Below are 24,191 nucleotides of genomic sequence, written 5' to 3' on the forward strand. Positions count from 1 at the left end.
TGCACTGAAAGCGGATGCACACACACACACAGACACACGCACAATACTGAATCCAGGAAGTTCCAGCCCACCCAGAGGTAGGGCAAGCGACTGCTCCAATGCTGAGCGCACTGTTCAAAGTCGGATGACTGTGAGAGCAGCAGCAGAGCCTTTCTGGGTGAGTCAAAGCTTCCAGCAGTAACAGGGCGAGACCGCTGCCCGGTGGTGACAGAACACCACTAAGGGGCTGGCACTGGGGGGCTTTAAGCAGCCAGGCACCTTTGCACTCTGATTTCTGGCCTTGGTGGGGACAGTGCAAAGTCACAGCTGAGCAGCAATAGCTGCAGCAGGGGGGAGGGGGAGGTGTTGGTCTGCAACCCCACTGGGAAGCCGGAGGAGAGCTGGCGGCCCAGGGCCCCTCCGTTTGTCTGGGACTTGGTGGGTGAGGGGAGATTGTTCCCTGGCTTTTGTCTGAAACGAGCCTCCCTAGGTGGGAGGGGGAAGCTGCCTCATATTTGTGTTTGGCCTTTAAGGGGCAGAGTTTTTAAACACACTCAGCTCCCATGTAGACACCAAACTCTGATTGTCCAAACAGCAGTGCGGCGGGGGCACGTTGGGAGCTCACTGGACAATTTGGCCCCAGTTGTGGTGCTGAGCCACCTTGAAAGTCCATCTTTACGGGGGGCAGGCCAGGCATTGCCCCCTCACCCAGTGCTCTGAGCAGCCTGCCACAGGCACCCCCCGAGGGAGGGGATGACAGCTCAGGTCTACGCTAGGACATGCTGCTGGCTTAGCTGCATTGGGTACAGGGTGTCGAGGGATGACTCCGCCTGGCAGAAGCCGTAGCATAAACACAGTTATACCAGTCTATCCCTAGTATACACACCGTCTATCCCTAGTATCCTGGGGCACTGGAATAAGCTATCCCCTACGCGCGGTTCGCTGGTATAAGCTGTGTCCGCACGAGGCAGACTTTCCCCCTGGGTGTACCAGCAAAGCCTCCCTCTAGTGGAGCTGGCATCTGAAGGTGAGGGAGCAGGGCAGCCATGCCAGGCTGGTTTCCAGCGAGTGTCACCGTCACACCTGCATCAGCATTTTCAAGTCCCTGTGGGCCATCGGGGAGGCTGGCCCCAGCCGCGCTCCTAGGAAGCCTGCTATCTTGGCCGACGCACCCAGGACTGAAGGCTGTGTACACACTGCCACTTACTGTGGTATAACCGTCGCTTGAGGGGGTGAATAATTCCCCCCTCCCCAAGCAACGCAGGTTGCAATGACCTAAGTGCCGGGGTAGCCAGTGCTATGTCGGCGGGAGAGCTACTGCCGCTCGCGGGGGCTGGAGTAATGAAGTTGACAGGCGAGCTCTCTCCCGTCCACTTAGAGCAGGGGTTCTCAAACTGGGGGGTGGGACCCCTCGGGGTCGCGAGGTTACTACATGGGGGGGTCACGAGCTGTCAGCCTCCACCCCAAACCCTGCTCTGCGTCCAGCATTTATAATTGTGTTAAATATATTTTAAAAGCTTTTTTCATGTATAAGGGGGGGTCGCACTCAGAGGCTTGCGATGTGAAAGGGGTCACCAGGAGAAAAGTTTGAGAGCCACTGGCTCAGAGCCTGCATTAGCAGTTGCATCACTGTACGCTCGGCAGTGTATCGGAGCCTAAGAATGGAGCTAAAGACTCAAGCCTCCCTTGGCAGGGGGCTGTAGCACCCCTTGTCCTCTGTGGATTGGCACCGAGGGACACCCCCGTAACACACACTCACCAGTGGGTTACCCTCCGTCCTGCTGGCGGTTGCCAGCCTAGGGCCCAATGCTGCCGGGGCAGTTACACACACAGCCTTGGCTTCCCCACAGTCAAACCTCACCCCGGGTCCCTCTCCTCCAGTCCAAGCAGGGAGCAGGCCCTCTGCCTTTGCTGGAGTGGGGATGGGACAGCCCAGACACAGCTGCCTTGCACACAAAGCCCTCTCTCCCCAAGGACTAACCTGGTGCATGGATCTGTGCACAGAAGCTGCACTCAGATTCTCCGCCATTGTGAGCTGTGAGCCCAGGCTCGGGGTGGGGCCTGTGCAGAATGAAAGCAGAGGCACTGGGCACGGGAAAGCCAAAGGGCGAACTACGGGAGTAGCACAGGAGTTCCGGCGTTCGGCGGCTTCCTTCCCTGGGGGAGCCAGCTCAGCTAGACAAAGTAAGTCCTTTCCCCCCAGCCGTCCTCCTGGGGGGCTTTCACATGGGCACTAGCCAGGAGCCACATGCTGCCAGGCTGTGAAAACCATCAACAAGGGAATGGGTGCTGAGAACCAGAGTGGCCAAAGCGCTAGAGAAGGGAGTGGTTCTGCTCCTGCCCCCGTGAGGCCCCTCTGACCTGCTGCCGGGCACAGCCAGGGCTAGCCCATTGGGGGCCCCAAGCAGGAACACTTTGCCCCCTCCCCAATGTTAAAACAGGCAAGTTCTTATAATGAAAAGCGAATGGGGGGCCCCTGGAGCTGCTTAGGGCAGGTCTGCGCTATCGCTTAAGTCGGGCTAACTTACCTTGCTCAGGGATGTGAAAAGTCCCCCACCCCCCTGCCTCCCCAGCAATGCAAGTTTCACGCCGGAGTAATTATGCCGACGGGAGATGCGCTGCAGCTACGCTGATGTAGCGTGGGAGTGTCTTAGTCGGCTCATGCCTAGCGCCGGCTCTGCTGCCGTACCTCTGACGTGTTTTCCCCACTGAGCTGTTTGTGGCTAGAACATGGTGCAGCCAAACCCTGGGTTTGCTGGGTGAGGTTCAGGCAGCAGCAGAGAGATGCTGACTACGTAGCAGTCGCATACCTCTAGCACCTATTGACCTCTTCCGTGGCGACACCTATGGACGATCTCCCACTTTGGCCAGCCAGGGATCCCCCTGCTCCCCAAATGGCCCCGCTCCTCTGCACACCAACACGTGAAGGAGATGCAGGAGCCAGGCCTAGCGGCACACTCAGCCCTGAGGGAGCTCCACAGCACAGGCCAGGCAGCCCTGGCTGATCTTTAAGCTCACACGGCTTTACCTCCTGGGTCTCTCCTTGGAGCATTCAGCATCCTCTGCCCCTCTGTGCACTTCCCACATCGAGTCCACCCAGGCGGGGTCCTGGGGAAGCCACAGGGTCCTGCACCCCCACTTTGCTTTGCAGTCAGACGTGACTCTCAGCCAGCCAGTAAAACAGAGGTTTATTAGATGACAGGAACACAGTCTAAAACAGCTTGTAGGTGCAGAGAACCAGACCCCTCATTCGGGTCCATTCTGGGGCCCAGCGAGCCAGACAACCCTGTCTGCCTTCACTCCCCGTCCCCAGCCAGTTCCAGACTGAAACCCACTCCAGCCCCTCCTTTCTGGCCTTTGTCTCTTTCCTGGGCCAGGAGGTGACCTGATCTCTTTGTTCACCTTTAGCCATCCTCTTGCAAGGGGGGAAGGGCTCCAGCCATTTGTTGCTAGGATACAAATTGTCGGCAATTTATGCACCCTGGAGACTTAAGAAATGCATAGGGCAAACTGAGGCACCCACACAGTATTCAGAGGAAACATTAAGAACAGTCCCACTTCATCACACAGAGACTCTCAGCTTTTCCTTTCAAAGAAAAGTAAGTTTCTAGCCCTCCCAGTTGTGTTGAAAGGCCCCAAAAGGTGACCCCGAAAGCACCTAAAATGTATCAGGCTGGATCTAAAAATCCTGTGATTTTTCTGGGGACGTGGCTCATAGTTTTGAAGGCTTGGGGCTAACACTGTACTAATAATGGGAGCAAGGGACTGCCTTCTCTTCCAGTGTGCACACACCGCTTGCTACTGTGGCCTGCTCCCTGCTTGCCTCTCACTGCACTAGCCTTGCTAACTGTAGTATTATTCCACTACCGAACTCTCCGGTTCCCCTGGGAGGTGGAGCAGGCAGGATCTGATGGATGGCTGGGGAAGCCTGTGGCAGAGAGGTTAGGTGTCTCGCTCAAGGCTCGATAGGACATTGGTACCAATGCTGGAGTTAGGCCATGGTCTGTGCTCACCCCACTAACGGCACTTCCAGGTTCTATTCATTTCTTACATCTCATCAAGATGAAGGAAAGCAGAAGCTTTCCTTGCAGGAAAATGGTTCCCCATCTCATCTGACTTCCTGTGATGCAGCTGGTGCAGCAGCCTCCTTATCAAAGACAGCAAGGAAGTGGGAGGGAGCAGAGTCTGTGGGGTTTCCTCCTGCTCTCTGTGGGGGTGGTAGCCGCAGCCAGCTCTAGGTATGTTACTGGCTGGAAGCCCTGGTGTTACCGAAATGTCGGGTCTGCCTAGCTGAGAGCCAATGACAGTCAGACAGGGATAAGCAAAGGTTGCTTTATTCTGCAGAAAAAAGGAGAGTTCTGTACCTTGGTACAAAAAACTCTACTTCATACAAAACCCAAGAATCTTTTATACACACTCACACACAGGCTTCGGTCATGTTAGCATTTGATTGGTGGTTAGCAAACCCTGCACTTCTGCAATCCGCTCAGCAAAAACCGGCTTAGGACCAGCGTCAACTGCCTCAAGACTGATAAGGGAAGACAGTTCAAAAGTTCAGGCTACTGTGTCCGTGAGGTGTCCAATTTTTTTTAATGGTTGCCAGGTATTATAAGGCTACTAGCTGTTAGGGGTTCACTGCTGACTGTCACAGTCCCTCCTTCGGGCCTGATAATTTAAATTGTCAGGCCCGTTACGCAATTTGCGATTAAGCTGGAGGGAGAGATGTGTTCTTTTACGGACAGGAGAGCTTTTAGTAACAGCACTACACAAACATTTTGCACATTGCCCAAACGACACATAGAAAGAAAATAATTTATTTGATAATTTTATGGAAAAGGCCAAGGTCTGGGAGGAGGTCCTTAAAATTAAGGGTATGAGCAAGAGATACAGGGTGGAAAACAACAGCTGCATTCTTGATGGCCTGCAAATGTTTTTTTAATTAAACCAGAGAGATTAATATAAAAACAGCATTTTTTGTAATGCGAGCCCGGCCCCCACCCACTTTAGCATTTATGGCATTTAGCACATGCTTATTTTGCAGTGTTACGTCTGCTATGTTATTAATTTTTTGTTGTAACTTTTGGAAAGCATTTAAGGAGGCATTAGCTGCTTTTTCAAGTTCTTTAGAAATGTTTACCACTGCCCTTTTTAGCTCCGCTACCCCTAGTCCAGGAATAAGTCCACGTATAAAAGAATGAAATTCCGTTTGCCTGATTACTAGGGGGTTGTCGGCACGTTTAACCCGAGCCCCTTTTAAGGGTGTGAAGAACTTGTGAGAATAAGTCCCCAGGTTGAAGATCTGGCGTGAGTCCAGTGTGGTGTTTATTTGAATGTCTGGTAATCCTTTGGCCACACCACACCGGCCATGCCAACCTGGCGGGAGAGCTTTATAAGCATTATGGCCACAAATAAAATACAGACCAAGGCTTTGTAAATAAAGGGTGAGGGAGCTTCCTGCTACTCGGTGGTGCCAAGCTACCCTAACATCTGTGTATAAAAATCTTTTATACACACTCACACACAGGCTTTAGTCGTGTTAGCATTTAATTGGTGGTTAGCAAACCCTGCACTTCTACAATCTGCTCAGCAAAAACCAGCTTAGGACCAGCTTTAACTGCCTCAAAACTAATTTAAAAAAACAGTTCAAAAGTTCAGGCTACTGTGTCCGTAAGGTGTCCAAATTTTTTTAATGGTTGCCACCTATTATAAAGCTACTAGCTGTTAGGGCGTTGCTGGTGAATGTCACACTGGCAAATAGCCACTTGCAATTCCCTCCCAAGCCCTGCTGCCCCAGACATCCTCCTGCTCACCAGCTTCCCCACCCCCTCTGCAGCAGGGTTCATTCCTGGTCCTGGCATTCAAGGCCCCAAGCAGCCCCACTCCTGCCTTCCTTTAGCTCCCCACTTTCCTTCCACCCACCTGGCATGATTGCCGCAGGCTTGTCCCGCTCTGCCCTCCGCACCTTCCAGGCAACCCTGGCTCCAGCACGTCCTCCATGACCTGCTCTCAGAGCCTTCTGCCTCTCACAGGCCCTTTTCCTGTAAGCCCTTCTCTTCTGCTGCCTTCTGCCAACAGACAGGAAATGATCCATCATCTGACTGTCTCCAAGCTAACCTTCCTGTTCGATCCTTTGGTATTTTCTCACAGCCCATCCCCTGTCTTTTCTCTGTGCATTGCCTGTTAAAAGTGTAAATTCTTGTAGCAAGGTCATAGAATCATAGAATCTCAGGCTTGGAAGGCACCTCAGGGGGTCATCTAGTCCCACCCTCTGCTCAAAGCAGGACCAATCCCCAACTAAATCGTCCCAGCCAGGGCTTTGCCAAGCCTGACCTTAAAAACCTCTAAGGAAGGAGATTCCACCACCTCCCTAGGTAACCACCCTCCTAGTAAAATAGTTTTTCCTAATATCCAGCCTAGACCTCCCCCACTGCAACTTGAGACCATTACTCCTTGTTCTGTCATCAGGTACCACTGGGAACAGTCTGGATTCATCCTCTTTGGAACCCCCTTTCAGGTAGCTGAAAGCAGCTATCAAATCCCCCCTCATTCTTCTCTTCTGCAGACTAACCAATCCCAGTTCCCTCAGCCTCTCCTTATAAGTCATGTGCTCCAGCCCCCTAATCATTTTTGTTGCCAATCATTTTTGTTGGTCCTTGTCTCCAGCCCTGTCCGTTGAGTACCTGGGACTCCACTGATGCTCTCTAAACAATAACCATCCCCAAGACCTTTGCTTATTACAGACCATCTGGCCGCTAGCTAGCACAACCCTGCGCAAGGAAGCTGCTCTCATGCTTGGCCCACTCCCTTGTGTCCACCCCCCGCTGATTGCTGGTGGATCAGGTCTCTTCATCAGACTGGTCGGGATTAAGACTCATATTCTCACAGTATTTATGCGCCCAACTCCTATTGCTTTCAAGGGGATTTAGGTGCCTAAATACCTTTGAGAAGGTGGGCCTAAAGCACCGGCATTGGTCTCCACTGGGATGGGAGAGGTGGACACAAATCTCGCTTTGGGTGACTCTGTTTTATCTCTGGTGTCCCCTCCCCACACAGCCTCGCCCGCTCGGGAATCAGTTCCTCACAGCCAGTTTGCTGTGCGAGCAGCACAGCAGATCCATGAAAACAGACGCAGCCGTCTAAAAATGGGAAAAAAACCTCAACACTAATGAAACATTCTGGCTGCCCAGTGAGCATCTCAACAAGCTAAGACAGGAGGAAGTTAAGGTTCCAACACCGAAGGATTATCTCAGTCATTCCACGTACCCAGGAGAATTTATTGTTTTAGGTGCAGGTGCACAGATTTAACCGACTCAAGGCTGAACTATGGGAAAGTGTTGGGCTCATGTCGCCAGGCTGGCTGAGAGAGCTGTGGTCTGGTTACAAAAGCATAGCGCGACAGAATGCTTGTCTACACAGGGAAACGGACTGGCCTAGCCATAGAGGGCAAATTATTCTGGGCGGGTCAATTTCCCTGTGTCGTCAAGCCCTTGTAGTGCACAAGTGCTGTATGCACAAAGCCTCAATTGTGGAGTTAATGACCCAGCAACACTCGTTAGCTATTGTGCTCATTAAAGCACCTTAAAGCACAGAAACATCAGCTCACCCCTAAGCTGCATCCACATGCTGTGTCTGCAGTGGAAGTAACCCCTGGTGTGGGTTCTTGCCTTAGAGTTTTCAATCCATCCACAAAAACTGTTATTATGGGGGGTTAAGGATGCTTAGCAGCACTTTATTCCCTTCCAGAACAGACAAGTTGGCAGTCAAAGTTGATCTGAGGATCAGAAGAAACACTTGGCTGCACAAGATAATGCACCAAGCCAGACCATTATAAGCTCACTGCCTGGCCTCAGCACTGTGTGCTGTGTCTCCCACCCTGCTCTCACTGCTGTGGGCCTGCAATAAGCACCAAGCCTGAATTTTAAAAACAGGACATGTCTGGGCAGCCGTATCTCAGGCCCCCCTTGATCAAATGACCCTAGAGTGACCAGACAGCAAGTGTGAAAAATTGGGGCAGGGAGTGGGGGGTAATAGGAGCCTATATAAGGAAAAGATCCAAAAATCTGGACTGACCCTATAAAATGGGGACATCTGGTCATCCTAAATGACCCCAGGGCGGCCCAACCAAGCTGCACTAGCCTCGGATCTGGCATGCCAGCTTTCACTCTTCCTGTGAATTTCAGAGCACTGTGAAATGCTGCCTTTACAAAGAAATGCTGCGTCAGCCTAGGTCGCTAAGCCTGCTCCTGCTGGCATGCTGTAGCTACCACAATCACGTGCGCTGCTGGGACAACCAGCCTGAAAGGCTCCTAACTGCTGACCAATCGGGTTTTGAAGCTGGCTCTTGGTGGCCAACGCTAGCTGAGCTGAGCTGAGGGGCAGCCCAGTGATAGAAGTTGCATGTGAGTACTCCTCTAGTTTTCTCCTAGGTCTGGGCAAAAAAGTGTAGTCAGAACCAGCACATTTGAAAATGAGGTCGTGGCTTGGGGACGGTATCTCGAAAACCCCTTTGCCAGATGCCCCACATTTCCAATGCTAACTCTCATCTAGGCTCTTCACCGGCTGAGCAGTTTTCTGGCCAAGGTGACTGTGCATGCGGATTTTAGTACACTTAAAAAAATCACCTCTCAACAGAAGGCTCTGTGCAACCTTAATGACGGGGCTGCAAGAGCACCCCATAATAACATGACTGGTTCCCCCCTTTTACCAAAGTATGCTTCTCTTCACCATGGTCTCAATCAATAAAGCCCAAGCTAAGGTGGCTTCTTTTGGGGCTGGATTCCAGAATTAGTCCAGAAATTACCTAGACCATTCAGTGTCCAAGGTGAGAAAGAATTATTTTTATTTTAAATCCCCAAGTTAATGAATAAGGCAACAATAAACTTCCATTGTGCTAAGGCACGAGGGTGACCAGACAGCAAGTGTGAAAAATCAGGACAGAGGGTGGGGGGCAGTAGGTGTTTATATAAGAAAAAGCCCCCAAATATCGGGACTGTCCCTATAAAATCAGGACGTCTGGTGACCCTATAAGTCACCTAGGTCAAGGTTACCACTGCACTGAGTGACGGCTGCCCCTTTTTCCCCTAGTACTCCACAGTGAGACTTTGGGCAACCTGCTAGACTACCAGACAAATCACTTGTGATTTATGCATGATCTGCCCTTTGGAAGGGACTGAGGCACCTTACTCTTGGGTGCTGATGGAAGTTGTTTTCTTTTTTTTAAACTATTTTGGAAGCTTTAACAATGTGACTTACAAATCCTTGCCGTGTAAATATCCGAAAAAAAGCAATCCTGACAGCAGTTAGTGTTTGGAATACAGTCAGCAGAGCTTTTGAGAGATGTGAAAATTGTTAAAAGGTCCAGGCTAAGCACTGCGCTGTTAGGAAAAGGGGGTAGGAAAGAGGGACAGGTGACTAGCAGAGTTTGCATATGTGATTTGCATATGTGATTTTATTGCTCGGCCACCTATAATGCAAAACAGTATCAGCTGTGTGTCTTGTGACTGTGGGGCTGCATGGTGTTGTGCTGTTATTGGAGACATCACATTGGTTATGTGAGTTTATACTACAGCAGGTGTGGTGAGTTCCTACGGTCGCTCAGGTTTCACATACCTTGACTTTTTGGTGTATTGAGAGCCTGATTTCAAAGCCTCCTGAAGTTTTTCCATTGACCTTAATGGGCTTTGGGTCAGGCCCTAAATTCCCTAGGTTGCTTTTTTTGTACCTACATAAAAGGAAAAGTCCCCGGGTGAAACCCTGGTCCCACTAACGCAGAGGTGAAAGTAACCCGGTATGGTCTGGTACGGTGTACCGGCAAGAGCCAGTACGCCGTGCTGGACCACACCGACTTCCGCAGCAGCCGGAGCCCTGGGCCCTTTAATTTGCCCCTGAACCCCAGGGGGCTCCCAGTCATCTCTGCAGCAGGGAGCCCTGGCAGGAGGACTAGCTCAGTGGTTTGAGCATTGGCCTGCTGAACCTAGGGTTGTAAATTTAATCCTTGAGGGGGCAATTTGGGGATTGGTCCTGCTTTGAGCAGGGAGTTAGACTAGATAATCTCTTGAGGTCACCTGTAACCCTAATGATCTATGGGTTAAAGGCCCTGCGGCTCCCAGCCACAGCGGGTGCCCCAGGGTCTTTAAATCTTGAAAGGCCCCACCTTTTCCGCTTGAGGCCAGGCCCCTCCAGGACTCCAGCAGTACCGGTAAATCCTGGTAAGTTACTTTCACCCCTGCACTAACGTCAATGGAACTTTTGCCTCCTTCTGCAGTGGGTCCAGGATTTCATCCCTCAACGGCAAGGGTGAGATGCGCTCTCCAAGTTCTTTGTTGCAAAGAACCTGGATGCATGTAGAAGTCAATGGCAATGAAGAGGAGCCTGTTGAGTGGCTTTCACTAGATACCACTGTTACTTGTGGGGAATCCATTCTCACTGAAAGACATCAGTGGGACTAAAGGTGCCGGCTACCATCAGGAGCCATTACCGGGCCAGAAATGGGAGAGTCTAAGCTGTGAATCTGCTCCATAGGCAAACCCAAATACCCAGAGGAACTGGTCCTTATGCGCCCTGCAGGTCCTGCCTTCTCATTGGGGCCTGAGACGTACTGACTGGGTTAGGAGGGTGTCTACAGCAGAGAGTTAACAGCAGACACAATCAGAGGTGTGACAGCAGACTCAATCAGGGGTGATGGCAGCTAGTGGGGTGACAGCAGACGCAATCAGAGGGGTGACAACAGACAATCAGAGAGGTGACAGCAGCAGAGGGGTGATGGCAGGCACAATTAGAGGGGTGACAGCGTACACAGAGGGGTGACAGCAGACATGCTCAAGCTAGCTTTGCACTAGCTAGCTCCAATAACAATAGCAGTGAAGTCATGGCAGCATGTGCTGTACCAATAACCATCCTGCCTGGGACCCTGTATGTGGACTCTAGAGACTAGCCTATGCTGCTGTAGCTTCACTGCTGTTGGTGCTCCTGCTAGTGAGAGCAAAGCTAGCTCGGGTCTGTCTGCACACTGGAAGAACTCTTGCTTGATTCCAAAAGAAGGATTGGAAACTTTGGTGGAAGGAATGGGAGCGCTGGGACTGGGAGAGCTTTTCTTGCATGTGTGTGTATTAAATAATAATAGTTGCTAGCTCTTTCCCCCTGCAGATCCCAAAGCAGTCCAGAAAGGAAAAGCAGTATCATTATCCCCATTTTACAGTTGGGTAAATGGAGGCACAGAGCAGCAATGTGATTTGCCTAGGGTCACCCAGCAGGCCAATGGCAGAACTAGAAATAAAACTCAGGTCACCCCAAGTCTCAGTCCAATGCTTTAGCCACTAGGCCACACTGCTGACACAAACAAGCCAACGAACTTTAAACAGTCTGGGTAAAAATCCCTTCCGTTCCTGTCTCAGCAGACGTCACTTCCTTGGTACCTGTGATGTCACAACCCCTTCAGATCCCCCATCACCTAGAATGTCTTCCAGGGTAGACCAGGCCAGAATTCCTAATGGAAAAACCCTGTCTCACTCCATCGAGGTCATCCTCGCTAACCTTCCTGTGCCTCGGTTTCTCCCCTGCCCCCATAAAGGATAGTCCTGCTGGGAGGGTATATTCCCTAATGCTGTAAGTGCTATTGACTATTACAGCCTGGCCCTGCAGCAAATACCAGCAGGCAGGGCTGAGAGCATAATCCACCAGCCTTTTCTGCCCAGATCTTTCAATAATATATGAACATTGTGTAACATCATCACACTCCCTTTCATCAGTCTGAAGAACTACAGCTGTGATGGACGTAGAAGCAGGGATCCTGGAGTGCAGGAAGAACCTCAGTTAGCCCTGCAGACCCCTTCGAAGCAGCGCTGTGTGTCCCCTAGCTAGACCTGGCCCTCTAGGAGAGCGTGGCTTTGCTGATGCAGAGAATTCCTTGTGGGGTGGGTGGAGAGGGCTCTGCTCAGGCACTGCTGTCTGTATATCCACCCCTGGCCTGCCAGCCCTTTGTCACTAAACAAGAAGTTCAGGAGATGTTTGTAAAAAGATGCATGTTTAAGACACCTGACCTGTTAGCTGAACCTGAATTTCAGGTTCCCAGCCTCGTTTTTCTCCTGACTGTCTGCATGTTCCTGGTCTCCACTGAAAGGGAAGTTACTTAGCCAGAGAGTGGAGAGCAAGGTAGGTTTGATACTCCTTCCCCTTGCATGCAGACATCCAGGTGCAATGTTTAGGTTCTGTAACCAGAGGATAGCCTGTGGATCAAGGGAGGCCAGGAATTGCAAACTGCCCTCCAGCTATAGAACTGGACAGGCTTCCACCCCATGAGTTATGGACTGCAATGCTGCCCCACAGTCCCTGCATGGAGAGGAAACCAGGCTAGGGCAGAGGCAGCCTGTTGAGCCTGGCCCAGGATCTGTGATTAAGTGGACAAAGAGGCAGATGCAGCAACTGACTCCTGAATTTACTTGATGCGTTAGACTCTTTCCCACCGTTGCGTCCTCTCTGTAAGAATGTAGTTTTCAGCACCCTGTCAGTGTGTGGTAACTGGCCGTCTGCATTCTTGTGCAGGAGTGTGTGAGCAAAGGGGCATTGAGATCTCTGTTGTGGTGTCACACCTTGGTCCACAGGAGCAGGATCCCTCCCCTGAATACGAGCAGCGGGTTGTTTCCTATCTGAAAACAGGACACCAGTCAACTGGAGATGTTATTGGTTGGTTTCCTCCGGCACAGCTCTCCAGGCAGGCTTAGCAGTATTTGCATCTTGTTAAAGGTCTCGATTCTTCTCCAATGACTAGCTGAACTTCAGGCCAATATTTGTGAAATGGGGCAGCTATTGAGGGCACCAGCTTTGAGACCCCTTTACCTGATTTCCAGAGGTGTGTTGCGCCTGCAGATCATGGACTAGTGGGGCAGTTACAGGCGATGTAGGCAGGGGAGGTGCCTGGAGTTCCCTTTCAGGTCATTCTGTGATAACCCGGTGGGGCTCTCTTGCACTTAAGTCGTGTGCTGGGGTGGGCCCTGGCATGGGCATTCAAGCCCAGCATTTTATGAGGCCTGAGTGTCCTTTTGCAGTTTTTTTGCAGTATGTCATCCTGCGAGCAATGCAGGACTGCAATAACGTCACTCTAGGTCCCCCGGCCTCCAGCTCCAGAGAGCTCCCCTCTCATTGCAGGAGGTCTGGGCTGGAGGTAGGAGCCCAAAGACTGAGCCAACTATGTCTTATAAACTTGCACCCCCAGATCAGCACAAAATAATGCAATAAGGGGAGGGATAGCTCAGTGGTTTCAGCAGTGGCCTGCTAAACCTACAGTTGTGAGCTCAATCCTTGAGAGGCCATTTAGGGATCTGAGGCAAAAATCTGTCTGGGGATTGGTCCTGCTTTGAGCAGGGGGTTGGCCTAGATGACCTCCTGAGGTCCCTTCTAACTCTGATATTCTATGATCAACACCCATCTCCCCAGGCATGTACACCAGTTTCCCTTCTCCTCTGCCCATCCTACTGGAGAGCATGATTCAGGATTAGTGGTAATTCTCTGCCCTTATTTTTCAGAACTGAACATTCCCATCAGCAGAGGCTGGCCCAGGGAATCTTCTCCCTCTGACAAGCCCCTGAAGAATTACCCTTTGTCAAAATGGCAGCTCTCCCCCACTGCTCTCAACCGTATTCCCTCCAGGGCAGGCTGTGAACTGAGGACAATGGCAGACAGTGGCCTTTTTGCCAACAGGCAGTTTTTAGTGAGTTTTCTGAAGACATCTCATCTTGATTTAAGAAATTGTCAATGATGGGGAATCCACATGGTAAACTGTTCCCATGGTTAATTGCTGTCATGGTTAACAATTTAAGCCTATTCTCCAGTCTGAAATCCTACATATTTCTTTTCAAAAGCTACTCTTTGCACCAGATCTGCTCCAGCTTCATCTCCCTGCCAATTTTTGCCTAGACAGACAATGGCTAAGCTGAGATCAAAAAGGACCTCAAAAGAAAACAAAACAAAACAAAAACAAAAACAAAAAGCCCTGATGCCAAATGCTAACTTTCTAAAGGCCCACTTTTAAATCCATTTTCACTCCTAAACTAATAGATTGATTTGTAAATTCTTGCAGAATTCGGCCTCCGCTCGGAGTGAGTGCTGTAATTTAGCGAGGATAGGCTGTGTTCTCTAGACATAATGAACAAGTTGAATCCTTGCTTTAAGAACACAATTCACTCAGTTTTAACTATGGATCCATGACTGGTGCCTCCAGAACTCTTTAGATAGAAAGTGTCACAGCATGCCTGGCCCCTTTAAGGGGAGATGGGCCCAGCCCACCTGTGACTAATAAGTTACTTCCTCGCAGGCTGTGGGGCCCGGGCATCAGGCGATAGCTTGAAAAGCACCTGGTCTTTATATAGGCCAGCAAGAGCTCAGTCCAGAGTGGCTGGGAGTGTGATGCTTACAGGAATTGCTGTGGTCAGGGAAAGAATCCAGCGGTCAAGTGACTCCCTGGTACACAAGTTGGGGGTGAGAGCTGCAGGAGTAAAAAAGGTTCCTATGGGAGTCCCTGGCTCTGTGCATCGGGTGTAGGGGGCTATTCCTGTACCAGGCACAGGGAGGATTGTGCTTAAAACAAATAAGACGATGCAGTGAGACTACTTGCCCACGTCTCACACGAGTGGTGCTCAAGGCCCGTGGAGGCAGTTTCCTTCATCCCATCGCGCATGTTTCTGCCTCAGTAGCAGCCAGCAGGTATTAGAAAGGGCAGGGTGAAGGGCTGTAATGTGTTTCGAGGGCATCTGCATCATTGGCTGAACAATTCCAGAACACTGACAATAAATGACTTAGCAAGTGTTGATTGCGGGCCCTGCCCATACTCCCAAGGCAAAAGGGAAGCTAGAGAGGACTAATAAACCCTCCTGCTACCCGCTAGCACCTGACTAGGGTCAGGGTGAAACTTCTGTGGGCAGGTTTGTCCATAATTGCTCATTAGGGGATTTCTTGCACCTTCCTCTGGAGCAGCTGGTGCCAGGAGCCTGGGCTGGCTGGATTCATGTGCTGAGCAGTTTGGGGTTCCTATTTACTGATGACCATCAAGTGCTGTGAGCAAGACCCTGCCATTCATATCCTTTAACGCCTGAAGACTGGGTCTAGGGTCCAATGCCTGGTGCGTCCAAGTGCTCGTACCTGGGCTGGGATTCTCAATGGTAGGAGAGGAGTTCAGACACGTCTGGAGACACGAGAGGAATTGAGACACGTCTGGTGTCGTGCGGCTGCCTCTCCTTGCCCTGAACCTGCCCGTGCTTTTCATGCCAGGTTCGTGCTGCAGGTAGCAGACTGTGCCTGAGAGTGCAGCACTGCTGAGTGCTGGTAGCACAAGTCGTGCCCCTGGCTCTCAAATGTCCAAATGTTCAAATGTCTCCTTGAAAAGAGAGCCTAGGTACTACAACAGCCAAATCATCAAAGGCTTTAGAGTGCAAAACAAACATCATGTATTGCACCTGGGAAGCCAGGAGGTCAGAGCCACCCTAGTGTGTGCTCCTTTCACCCGTGTCAGCAGGCACGTTCTGCAGTAGCTGCTGTTTTCTCGTGACCTAGCTTTATTTTTCTGGCAGCACCCATGAGCTGCGGGGCACCGTACAAATGGATCTGTGCCTGCAGATCTTCCAGCGCTCAATGCAGTGAGCAGATCCGGAGGTTGCGCTGCCCCAGAGCTCTCCAGTGTACTGGGTTTTGTGGGATATCTCACAACTGGAGTTGGAGCGGGGAGAGAGAGAGACAGCACCGCTCCCTTCAAATATGCTATAGAGCAGTGGATGGTGCACCCACCTGTCCTGAGTGCTGTTTATATGCTCAGGTGCTTTGCAGCCCTCCTCCTCTAGCCCTAGAAGACGGCTGAGTATTAGCCTGTCCATTTGACAAACAAGTCAAAGGAGCTCATGTCATGTGACAGAACTTAATATGGCAGATTCTAAGTTTATTCAGTGGGGGCTGCTCCCTGGCTAGGAGTTCAGTCTGTTTGTGGCGGTTTCTTAGGGGCGGCCTGTGCCAGACCCTTGTTACGGAAGCTGGTGAGACCTGCTTGGGACCCTGGCTCTCTGCACTGTGAGAGCCGAGGCGTTGGCTGGCTGCCCGGCAGCCCTCCCTGCCCTGCTCCCTGAGCAGTCCACCTCTGCATGGCCAGGCGCTCCCCAGGCGGGGCGGGCAGCGTTCCTCTGAAGGGTGCCCCTCATGCACTCTTGTCTCTCCCCCAAAGGAGCCTGGCCGAAACTGGCAAGCCCCCAGGTGCCAGCCCCTGATCGCGGAGCCCGGCTGCCATGAGATGCTTCCCAAAGCGCTTGCTCGCTACTGCCCTGACGCTTCTGGGTCTGCTCCTGCTCCTCAGCCTCTGCCTGCAGCGCCCGAAGGACCCACTGGTGGTGAGTACCAGGCTGGCTGGGCAGAGACTTTGCCTGTGCCTGCCCCTGAGCTCTCCTCCCCTACCCCAGGCCTGCCCTGCATCCCCTCCCCTCGCTCTGGGGTCTGTGCTCCGCTCCCCTGCCTTGGGGCTGCCCGCATCCACTCCTCTCACTCTGGGGTCTGTGCTCCCCTCCCCTGCCTCAGGGCTGCCCCACATCCACTCCTCTCACTCTGGGGTCTGTGCTCCCCTCCCCTCACTCTGGGGTCTGCGCTCCCCGCCCCTGCCTCGGGGCTGCCCTGCATCCCCTCCCCTCACTCTGGGGTCTGTGCTCCCCTCCCCTCACTCTGGGGTCTGCGCTCCCCTCCCCTACCTCGGGGCTGCCCTGCATCCCTCCCCTCACTCTGGGGTCTGTGTTCCCCTCCCCTGCCCCAGGGCTGTCCCACATCCCTTCTCTGTCCCTCCTCTTGCCCTGTCCCACATCCCCAGCCCTCACTCTGGGGTCTGTGCTCCCCAGGGGCTGAGTGGCATCCCCTCCCCTCTCTCTGGGGTCTGTGCTCCCCTCCCTTGCCCCAGGGCTGCCCCACATCCCTTCCCCTTCCCTCCCCTTGCCCTGCCCCATGGGTTTTCCCACATCCCCTCCTCTTCTCTGGGGTCCATGCTCCCTTCTCCTAACCCCACCTCCCATCCCTGAATTGGGGGCTTCATGGCCTCTCCTCCCTTGCCACACTCCGGTGGAGATATCTGAACAGAAGGAGGGCGTGACTGGCGGGATGGGGGCGGAGCAGCACTACTAGGGGATGCTGTTCTCCAGCTCTAGCCCTCCTGAGCAAAGGGAGCTTGGGGCTGGAGCTGCCACCCCTGACAGACGAGTTGTATTTGCCACAGGCCAGCCTTGGGGCGCGCTAACAGCAGCTAACGCTGGCTCTGCTCTGGCTCCCAGGAGGAAGTGAAGCGCTGGGCCCAGGAAATGGTGCTGCAGCAACTCCAGCCTGAGGGGAACCTGCGCAGCTTCCAGGATCTGTGGAACGCCTCTGCCTCCAGGAACGTCTCCTATCGCTACCTCGCTGGCCACTCCACTTCTAGGAAGAGTGAGTATCCCAGGACCAGCCTGCTTTAGCCTCCAGCATTCTCTGCCAGCAGCTGGATCTGGAGAGAGATGGTCTAAAGCTGTGGCTCTCAACCTTTTTGATACCATGGGGACTGAGTTGTTGCCTTTCTAAACTGCGTCAGGGAGATCTCCGGGACTGGTGAGAAACACTGGGTAGAGACACCAGTCATAGCAGAGCAGCTTTTGGGAAGCCGGCTGACCGATTTCTGCAACTGCTGCTATGGCACTAATACAGAATGGGGGATAACCGGCTTGGCTGCAGCACTGCTGAGAAGGATCTGGGAGCTGTAGTGGTTCATAACCTCAGCATGAGTCAGCAATGCGATGCTGTTGCAAAAAAAGCAAATGCAATTTTAGATTGCATTAACAGAGGCATACTCAGCGCTGGTTAGGCCTCAGCTGGAGTACAGTGTCCATTTTTGGTCACGAATGTCTAGAAAGACTGTAGAGAAACTAGAAAGGATCCAGAGGCGAGTGACAAAGATGATCAGAGGGATGGAACACAGCCATACAAGCACAGGCTGAAGGAACTGGCTATGTTTTGTTTGGAAAAGAGGAGATTAAGAGGGGACTTGATAATGATCTTCAGATACTTGGAAGGCTGCCATAAAAAAAGATGGAGAAAAGTTGTTCTCTCTTGCCGCAGAGGGCAGGACAATAGGCTTTGGGGTCAAACTACAGCACAGCAGATGTAGATTAAACCTCATGAAAAACTTCCTAACTGTAAGAAGAGTAGGACAATGGGACAGACCCCTAGGGAGCTTGTGGAAACTCCTGTGCTGGAGGTTATCAGAAGGAGGCTGGAGCCATCTGTCTGGGGTGGGTTAGACACAAGTCCTGCATCGTGGCAGGAGGCTGGACCCTTGCGATCCCTTCTCACCCTGTGGTTCTATGAATCTATACCTGTGTTCGGGTGCTGGGCTTGGCTGTCTTGCCCGTGGCGGGGCTCGCTGTCGTTTGAGAGGTCTGGGAGCAGCCTTGACGTTACTTGGAAGAATGGCATGGGCTTTACTTGAGTTAACATCTTAATGAAGACAAGGCATGTTGTAGCTGTCACATGAATCCACATGTCAAATTAAAGGCTAGGGTCCCCCGTAGCCTCTACCTGTTAGCTCCTCTGAAAGCTACAAGCTGCCACACCCTCACTAGGGCTCTAGCAAACAAACAGCTGAGTCTCTCTGTAGCCTGGAATAGCTGCTGCAGACGTTTGCCATTGAGGAGCTAGTCACGCCCAAGGGAGAGGGCCCAAAACAGAAACAACAGTGGGCTGTGGCCTTCCCTCTGCTGCACGTGGAAGTGTGTGACCTTCCCCCCCACGTCCTGCTCCCGGGTCCAAGACAGACCACAGGGCAGGCTCACGTAGGGTGCAAAAGTCCACAGCAGTTTAGTTAGGCATTTCCCCACTGCTCCCAGACACAGGTTCCCTGCCGCAGTCTCGCCGGGCCCCACAGGCCTGGCCCAGGCAGGCTGCAAAGTACTGCTTTGCTTTACTGCAGAAGGGGTTCCGAAAACAAACTCCACCATCCCGCACCAGGCCCACCTCCCCCCCAGAGCTCTAGCACCCAGTCAGCAGTCTCTGCAGAGGCTGTGGGATGATCCTTTCCTCAGGAAGCAAAAGATAAGAGATCTGTTCTCCTCCTGGGACAGCCAGCCACACACAGACCTGTCCACTTCCCTTTGTAAATTCGTTCATTACCTGGCAGTGAATGCAGGTGCAGCGAGGCAGGGCTGAGTGAACCCACAGCAGCCCCATAGCCCTTGCTGGCTCAGTGTGGGGTTGGTGTCCCCCATCGCAGCCAGGAAGGGAGTTTCCCCTTGGCACAGCTGGTGTGACACTGTCACTCAGTGGGCAAAACGATCCGGCACAAGACATATAGCTTCCTTCTAGCTCTGTTTGTGCAACTCTTGCTATTCCCCGGCCACAGGGAGACAGTTCTTCCTATCTGCTCCTGCTCTACCTTGGAGAAGGGGACAAGCAGAAGAGAGGAGACCCTGTCCTGTCTTGTGTGTCGGTGGAGGGGTTTTTTGATGACACTAAAATTCTCACTTGTGTCAGTTTGGAGATGCAGTGGGAGTGGTTGAGTCATCTGGGGCGAGGAGAGATGTCAGCTATTCCACTCTGATTAAACAACCTGGTGTCATGGAGTGTGGGGGGAGACAAGGCCCTGCACCCCCGTCTTCCTGCTATTCGCCATGACTCTCAGCCAGCCAGTAAAGCAGAAGGTTTATTTAGCCGACAGGAACACAGTCCAAGACAGGTCTTGCCGGTACAGACAACAGGATCCTCCCCAATTAGATCCATCTTGGGGCCCTAGGAGCACCACAGCTCCATTTGGGGGGTCAGAGCCCTGTCTGGGCTTCCTTCCATTCCCCTAGCCAGCTCCTGAAACTGTCTCACTCCCCAGCGTCTCCTCCCCCCAAGCCTTCGTTCAGCTTCCTGGGCAGAGGTGTCACCTGGCCTCTAACCCCTTCCTGGGTTCTCACGTTACATGCTCAGGTATCTTCCCTCAAGGCCAGTCTCCCATCCCCCAGGGCAGACCGTCCTCCCAGGCCAACACTCCCCACTCAGCATTCAAAGACCACATTAAGAACAGTCCTAGTTCATCACACACAGGCTTGGAGCTTTTCATGGAGAGAGATTAGGTAGGACACAAAGGGGAAATTAACAAGAAAACGTGATAAGTAAGGGCCGGTACGCACACATTTCTCCTGAAATTACCAGCATCATCAAACAATTCACATTTACCAGTGGGCTAGTTGCAGTACAAACAAATAGTACAATATGCTCCCTGACTCTTAGAGCCTACCATTGAAATTCAGAAGACAGGCACAAATTTAGAGAAAGGAATAGAATCATAGAATATTAGGGTTGGAAGAGACCTCAGGAGGTCATCTAGTCCAACCACCTGCTCAAAGCAGGACCAACCCCAACTAAATCATCCCAGCCAGGGCTTTGTCAAGCCTGACCTTAAAAACCTCTAAGGAAGGAGATTCCACCACTTCTTTAGGGAACCCATTCCAGTGCTTCACCACCCTGATAGTGAAAAAGTTTTTCCTAAAATTTAACCTAAACATCCCCCACTGCAACTTGAGACCATTACTCCTTGTTCTGTCATCTGCCACCACTGAGAACAGCCGAGTTCCATCCTCTTTGGAACCTCTCCTTCAGGTAGTTGAAGGCAGCTATCCATCTCAGGTGGGATGTAGCCAGTCCGTCATAGGTAAGGCTGGGAACAACTCCCCATAAAGGCCCAACCATCCTCTGAGACCTTCAGTACAGGATGTCAACCTGAGCTCAAACACAAGGACCTGCTATTGGCTTCTTGTGAAATCAGCTAGACTCGCACCCTCACAGGTATTTAGGTGCCCAACTCTCCCGGATTTCAAAGAGAGTTGGGCCCCGAAATACCGTGAGGGTCTGGGCCTTACTGACGTGTCAGAGGTGCTCATGTCTGTCTTTTCATCCCTCCATGTTTCAGAATTCCTCACTGTGGGGCTGTCATCTGTCAAGCGGAAGCGAGGCAACTACCTCCTGGACACTCTGAAGTCCATTTTCGTGCAGTCAACCCAGGAGGAGCTGGAGGAGATGGTGGTGGTGGTGCACCTGGCTGACCCGGACTCAGAGTGGAACACTCAGGTGGTAATGGACATTTCCGCAAGATTCACTCCCCACCTCCTCCGGGGCCAACTGCTGGTTATCCATGCCCCTCCAGAGTGCTACCCGCCCCTGGAAGGCCTGAAGAGGAACTACAATGATGCTGAGGATCGAGTGCAGTTCAGATCCAAGCAGAATGTGGACTATGCGTATCTCCTCAGCTTTGCTGCCAACCTTTCCTCCTACTACCTCATGATTGAGGATGACGTGCAGTGCTCCAAGTCCTTCTTCACTACCATCAGGAAGGCAGTGGCATCCCAGGAAGGCTCCTACTGGGTCACGCTGGAGTTCTCCAAGCTGGGCTACATTGGCAAACTCTACCACTCCAGCGACCTGCCCCAGCTGGCCCAGTTCTTGCTGCTGTTCTACCAGGAAATGCCATGTGACTGGCTTCTGGGGCACTTCCGCCTGTTGCTCACCCAGAAGGAGGTGATTCGCTTCAAGCCATCCCTCTTCCAGCACATCGGCCTGTACTCCTCCTTCCAGGGGACACTTAACCAGCTGAAAGACAATGACTTTGAGGCAAATTCCTTGGATCTGCCTGACAACCCCCCAGCTGTGATGTTCACAGACATAGACACCTTTGAGAACTACCTGCCCAGCAAGGCCTACAGCACAATGCCGGAGTACTTCTGGGGGAAATCGCCATCTGCCGGCAGCCACTTCACCATCATGTTCCGCCAGCCTGCCCGTATCTCACGGCTCCAGGTCCACACCGGCTCTGAGGAGCGCCACACCGACTATCTCCACTCAGGGACTGTGGAGCTGGGCAGCCAGCAGCAGGGAAAAGGCAAGGGCTGTTCTACATACACCCATGTCGGAGCCTTTGAGAAGGGACACTTTGACCGTACCGGCTTGGAGAACAGCACGGCTGCCACCCCGGAGTGCGTGCGGATCCTAGTGACAGAGAGTCAGAGCGAATGGCTGATCATCCGCAGCATCAGCATCTGGACCAAAGCAAACAGCTAAGGGGGGTGCAGGGGACAGAGGCACTGCTGGTGACCCACATGCCAGGGAGCTGGCCTCCCTTCTCAGGGACGAGCAAGCAGTTTGGAGGTGTCTGAGGGGCAATGGAGGGTAGTGGCACTGCCCCTCCCAGGCAATGGCACGCTGCTGGGGAGGCACAGTGAGGGCCTAGTGGGGAAGGAAGATGGGGCACTGAGGGTGAGGGCAGTGGCACAGCAGGATCCTGGTAGCATGGCAGGATGGTGCATTAGGGCAAGAAACGGGAGCTAATGCAGCACATTGATACTCTGACCTTTCAGGGTGCCCTATGTCCTTGGTCATTAATTGCCAGTGTATAGGAGAGCCTGGCCCCCACCGGCCCCACAGAGCTGACTAACTCCTCTGAACTGCTTCCTGTGGGGGCTGAGAGGGTAAAAAGTCAGAACCAGGCCCGGGTAAGCATCCCGCTGGGCCAGGCCCCAGGAGCGAGACCTGGAATGGTGCTTGCAGCAGACTCTGGAGAGGTCAGGAAAGCCAGCAGTGCTCGGCTCGGGGCAGGTTCAGGGCATTGTCTACTCTGGAACTCTAGCCCAGACGTGGGAAAAACCAACGCCCCAGCGTGTGAGACTGCTCCAAGGGCAGAGGCAGCCATGTGGGAAACCTTCGCTCAGGATCCTACTGCTCACGGCCGACCTGCTCTACCCCCGACAGTTTAGAACTGGGAGTCCAACCTCTCCAGCCTGACGGCCAAAACGCTGTACGCCAAATGCCAGGAGGCTACATTCACGGTGGGAGGGGCAGGTTATTAATCATATTCATTACAGCAGTGCCTAAGAACCAGTCAAAATCAGGGCCTGGTTGTGGTAGGTGCTGTGCAAACACAGAGTGGCAGATAATCCCTGCCCTCAAGCGCTTACAGTCTAACTAGCCAAGCCAGCCTCCTTGCCAGCCCCCTCCTCGCTCCTGACTTCTTCTGAAACCACATTGAAACTCTAGAAGCAAGGATCTGTGTGGCCCCTGGCACCACGGGGCCAAACCCAGGGGCAAGAACGCCTCCGTTCTGTGGCAGCGTTCATCTAGTGTATCCACTCTTTGGCTCAAGCCTTTGACAATCGCAAGATTGACTTAAAAGTCATGAGATTTTTACAAACCTAATAAATATTTGGTTCTTTTCACTTGCCTTCTGGTGTCTGAACTTTTAGGGTCACACTTGGGTCACATTTTTAAACTTCTCTCCACCACTGGGAGGGTAAAAAGAACCCTTCATATTTGTTTGAAGTGCAAGCTGAAATTCTCTTGTATTCACCTGAGTTGGGGAGCTAGACCTTATGGGAAGTATCAGATATCATGACACAATAAAATTGTGGGAATTGGCAACATTGGCTATCCCCAGGACACACCCTTCATTGCCAGTCCTAAGCACAGAGAGCTGGTTCTCTGGGCTTTGGCTTCTAGAGGCCAGCCTGCACTTCTGGCCCTCTCCTCCACTCCTTGCCTACAAGCCTAATGAGCCTGGCATCCCAAACTCCCAGCCAGCTCTCTGGGCATGTCTACACTGCAATGTAAGCCAGGGGTTAGTGGGACTTGAGTCCATGGACCCTCTGTTTGGGAGTGTCCATGCCTCAGGTTTACAATTTCAGGATACAGGCCCCAAAACCGAGGCTCTAGCATCCACACTGCAGAACTCAAACCGGAGTCAAACCACCCTATCCCAGGCTTCCTAGTGCCCTCCCCAGCTGTGGCCACTCTAGCTCCTGTTTCCTGGTGCAGTGTGGGAAAACGTGACTGTTCGCTCTGCACGTGGCAGGAAGCTGTTACGGCCCATTGGGTTCCCAACGCATTCTGCCAAGTCGTCTTTTGGATCTGCATGCTCCCAGCAACCAGAGCCAGCAACAGGGAGGAGTCCCCGTTTGAAGAGCTTCTCTTGCTTGTGCTTTCACTCCCGTTTCAGCAAACAGGTAGAGCATCCCTGAGACACTGGTGGGCAGGGGCATAGGCAGGAATTTCAATTTGACCACTTTTGGAGGGGCAAGTAAACACATACATATTATACACATTAAACCATATCAACACATGCACCTACATCATCTGCATAGAAATAAACAGTGGTACACTCACCATTTTGACGGAAATCCATGCACCAGGGAGCCATCTGAATA

The 24,191-nt window shown here is 52.4% G+C and overlaps 1 protein-coding gene across 5 annotated transcripts; it reads left to right on the forward strand.

The window, feature by feature from the left end:
• On the forward strand, nucleotides 1-23,207 carry LOC127052509 (alpha-1,6-mannosyl-glycoprotein 4-beta-N-acetylglucosaminyltransferase-like). 5 transcript variants are annotated; one of them, XM_050956280.1, is made up of 5 exons: nucleotides 1-157; nucleotides 13,500-13,684; nucleotides 16,181-16,343; nucleotides 17,265-17,412; nucleotides 20,912-23,207. In XM_050956280.1, exons 3-5 carry the CDS (start codon nucleotides 16,242-16,244, stop codon nucleotides 22,054-22,056), a joined length of 1,395 nt encoding a protein of 464 aa, XP_050812237.1. In that variant the 5' UTR covers nucleotides 1-157; nucleotides 13,500-13,684; nucleotides 16,181-16,241; the 3' UTR covers nucleotides 22,057-23,207. The 5 variants fall into 5 exon arrangements, with proteins under 5 accessions (XP_050812237.1, XP_050812236.1, XP_050812240.1 ...); XM_050956283.1 differs by lacking the exon at nucleotides 1-157 and adding an exon at nucleotides 7,893-8,378; XM_050956279.1 differs by lacking the exon at nucleotides 13,500-13,684.
• The last annotated feature ends 984 nt before the right edge of the window (nucleotides 23,208-24,191 follow it).

This window comes from Gopherus flavomarginatus, chromosome 5 (assembly GCF_025201925.1).
Source record: "Gopherus flavomarginatus isolate rGopFla2 chromosome 5, rGopFla2.mat.asm, whole genome shotgun sequence".
Taxonomy (NCBI): Eukaryota; Metazoa; Chordata; order Testudines; family Testudinidae; genus Gopherus; species Gopherus flavomarginatus.

What these genes read in the sequence shown, in the direction of transcription:
- LOC127052509 (XM_050956280.1), top strand. Translation starts at nt 16,242, where the DNA reads ATGAGATGCTTCCCAAAGCGCTTGCTCGCTACTGCCCTGACGCTTCTG. An exon ending in GCCCGAAGGACCCACTGGTG is followed by an intron (nt 16,344 to 17,264) that starts GTGAGTACCAGG and finishes TCTGGCTCCCAG; the next exon opens with GAGGAAGTGAAGCGCTGGGC. An exon ending in CCACTCCACTTCTAGGAAGA is followed by an intron (nt 17,413 to 20,911) that starts GTGAGTATCCCA and finishes TCCATGTTTCAG; the next exon opens with AATTCCTCACTGTGGGGCTG.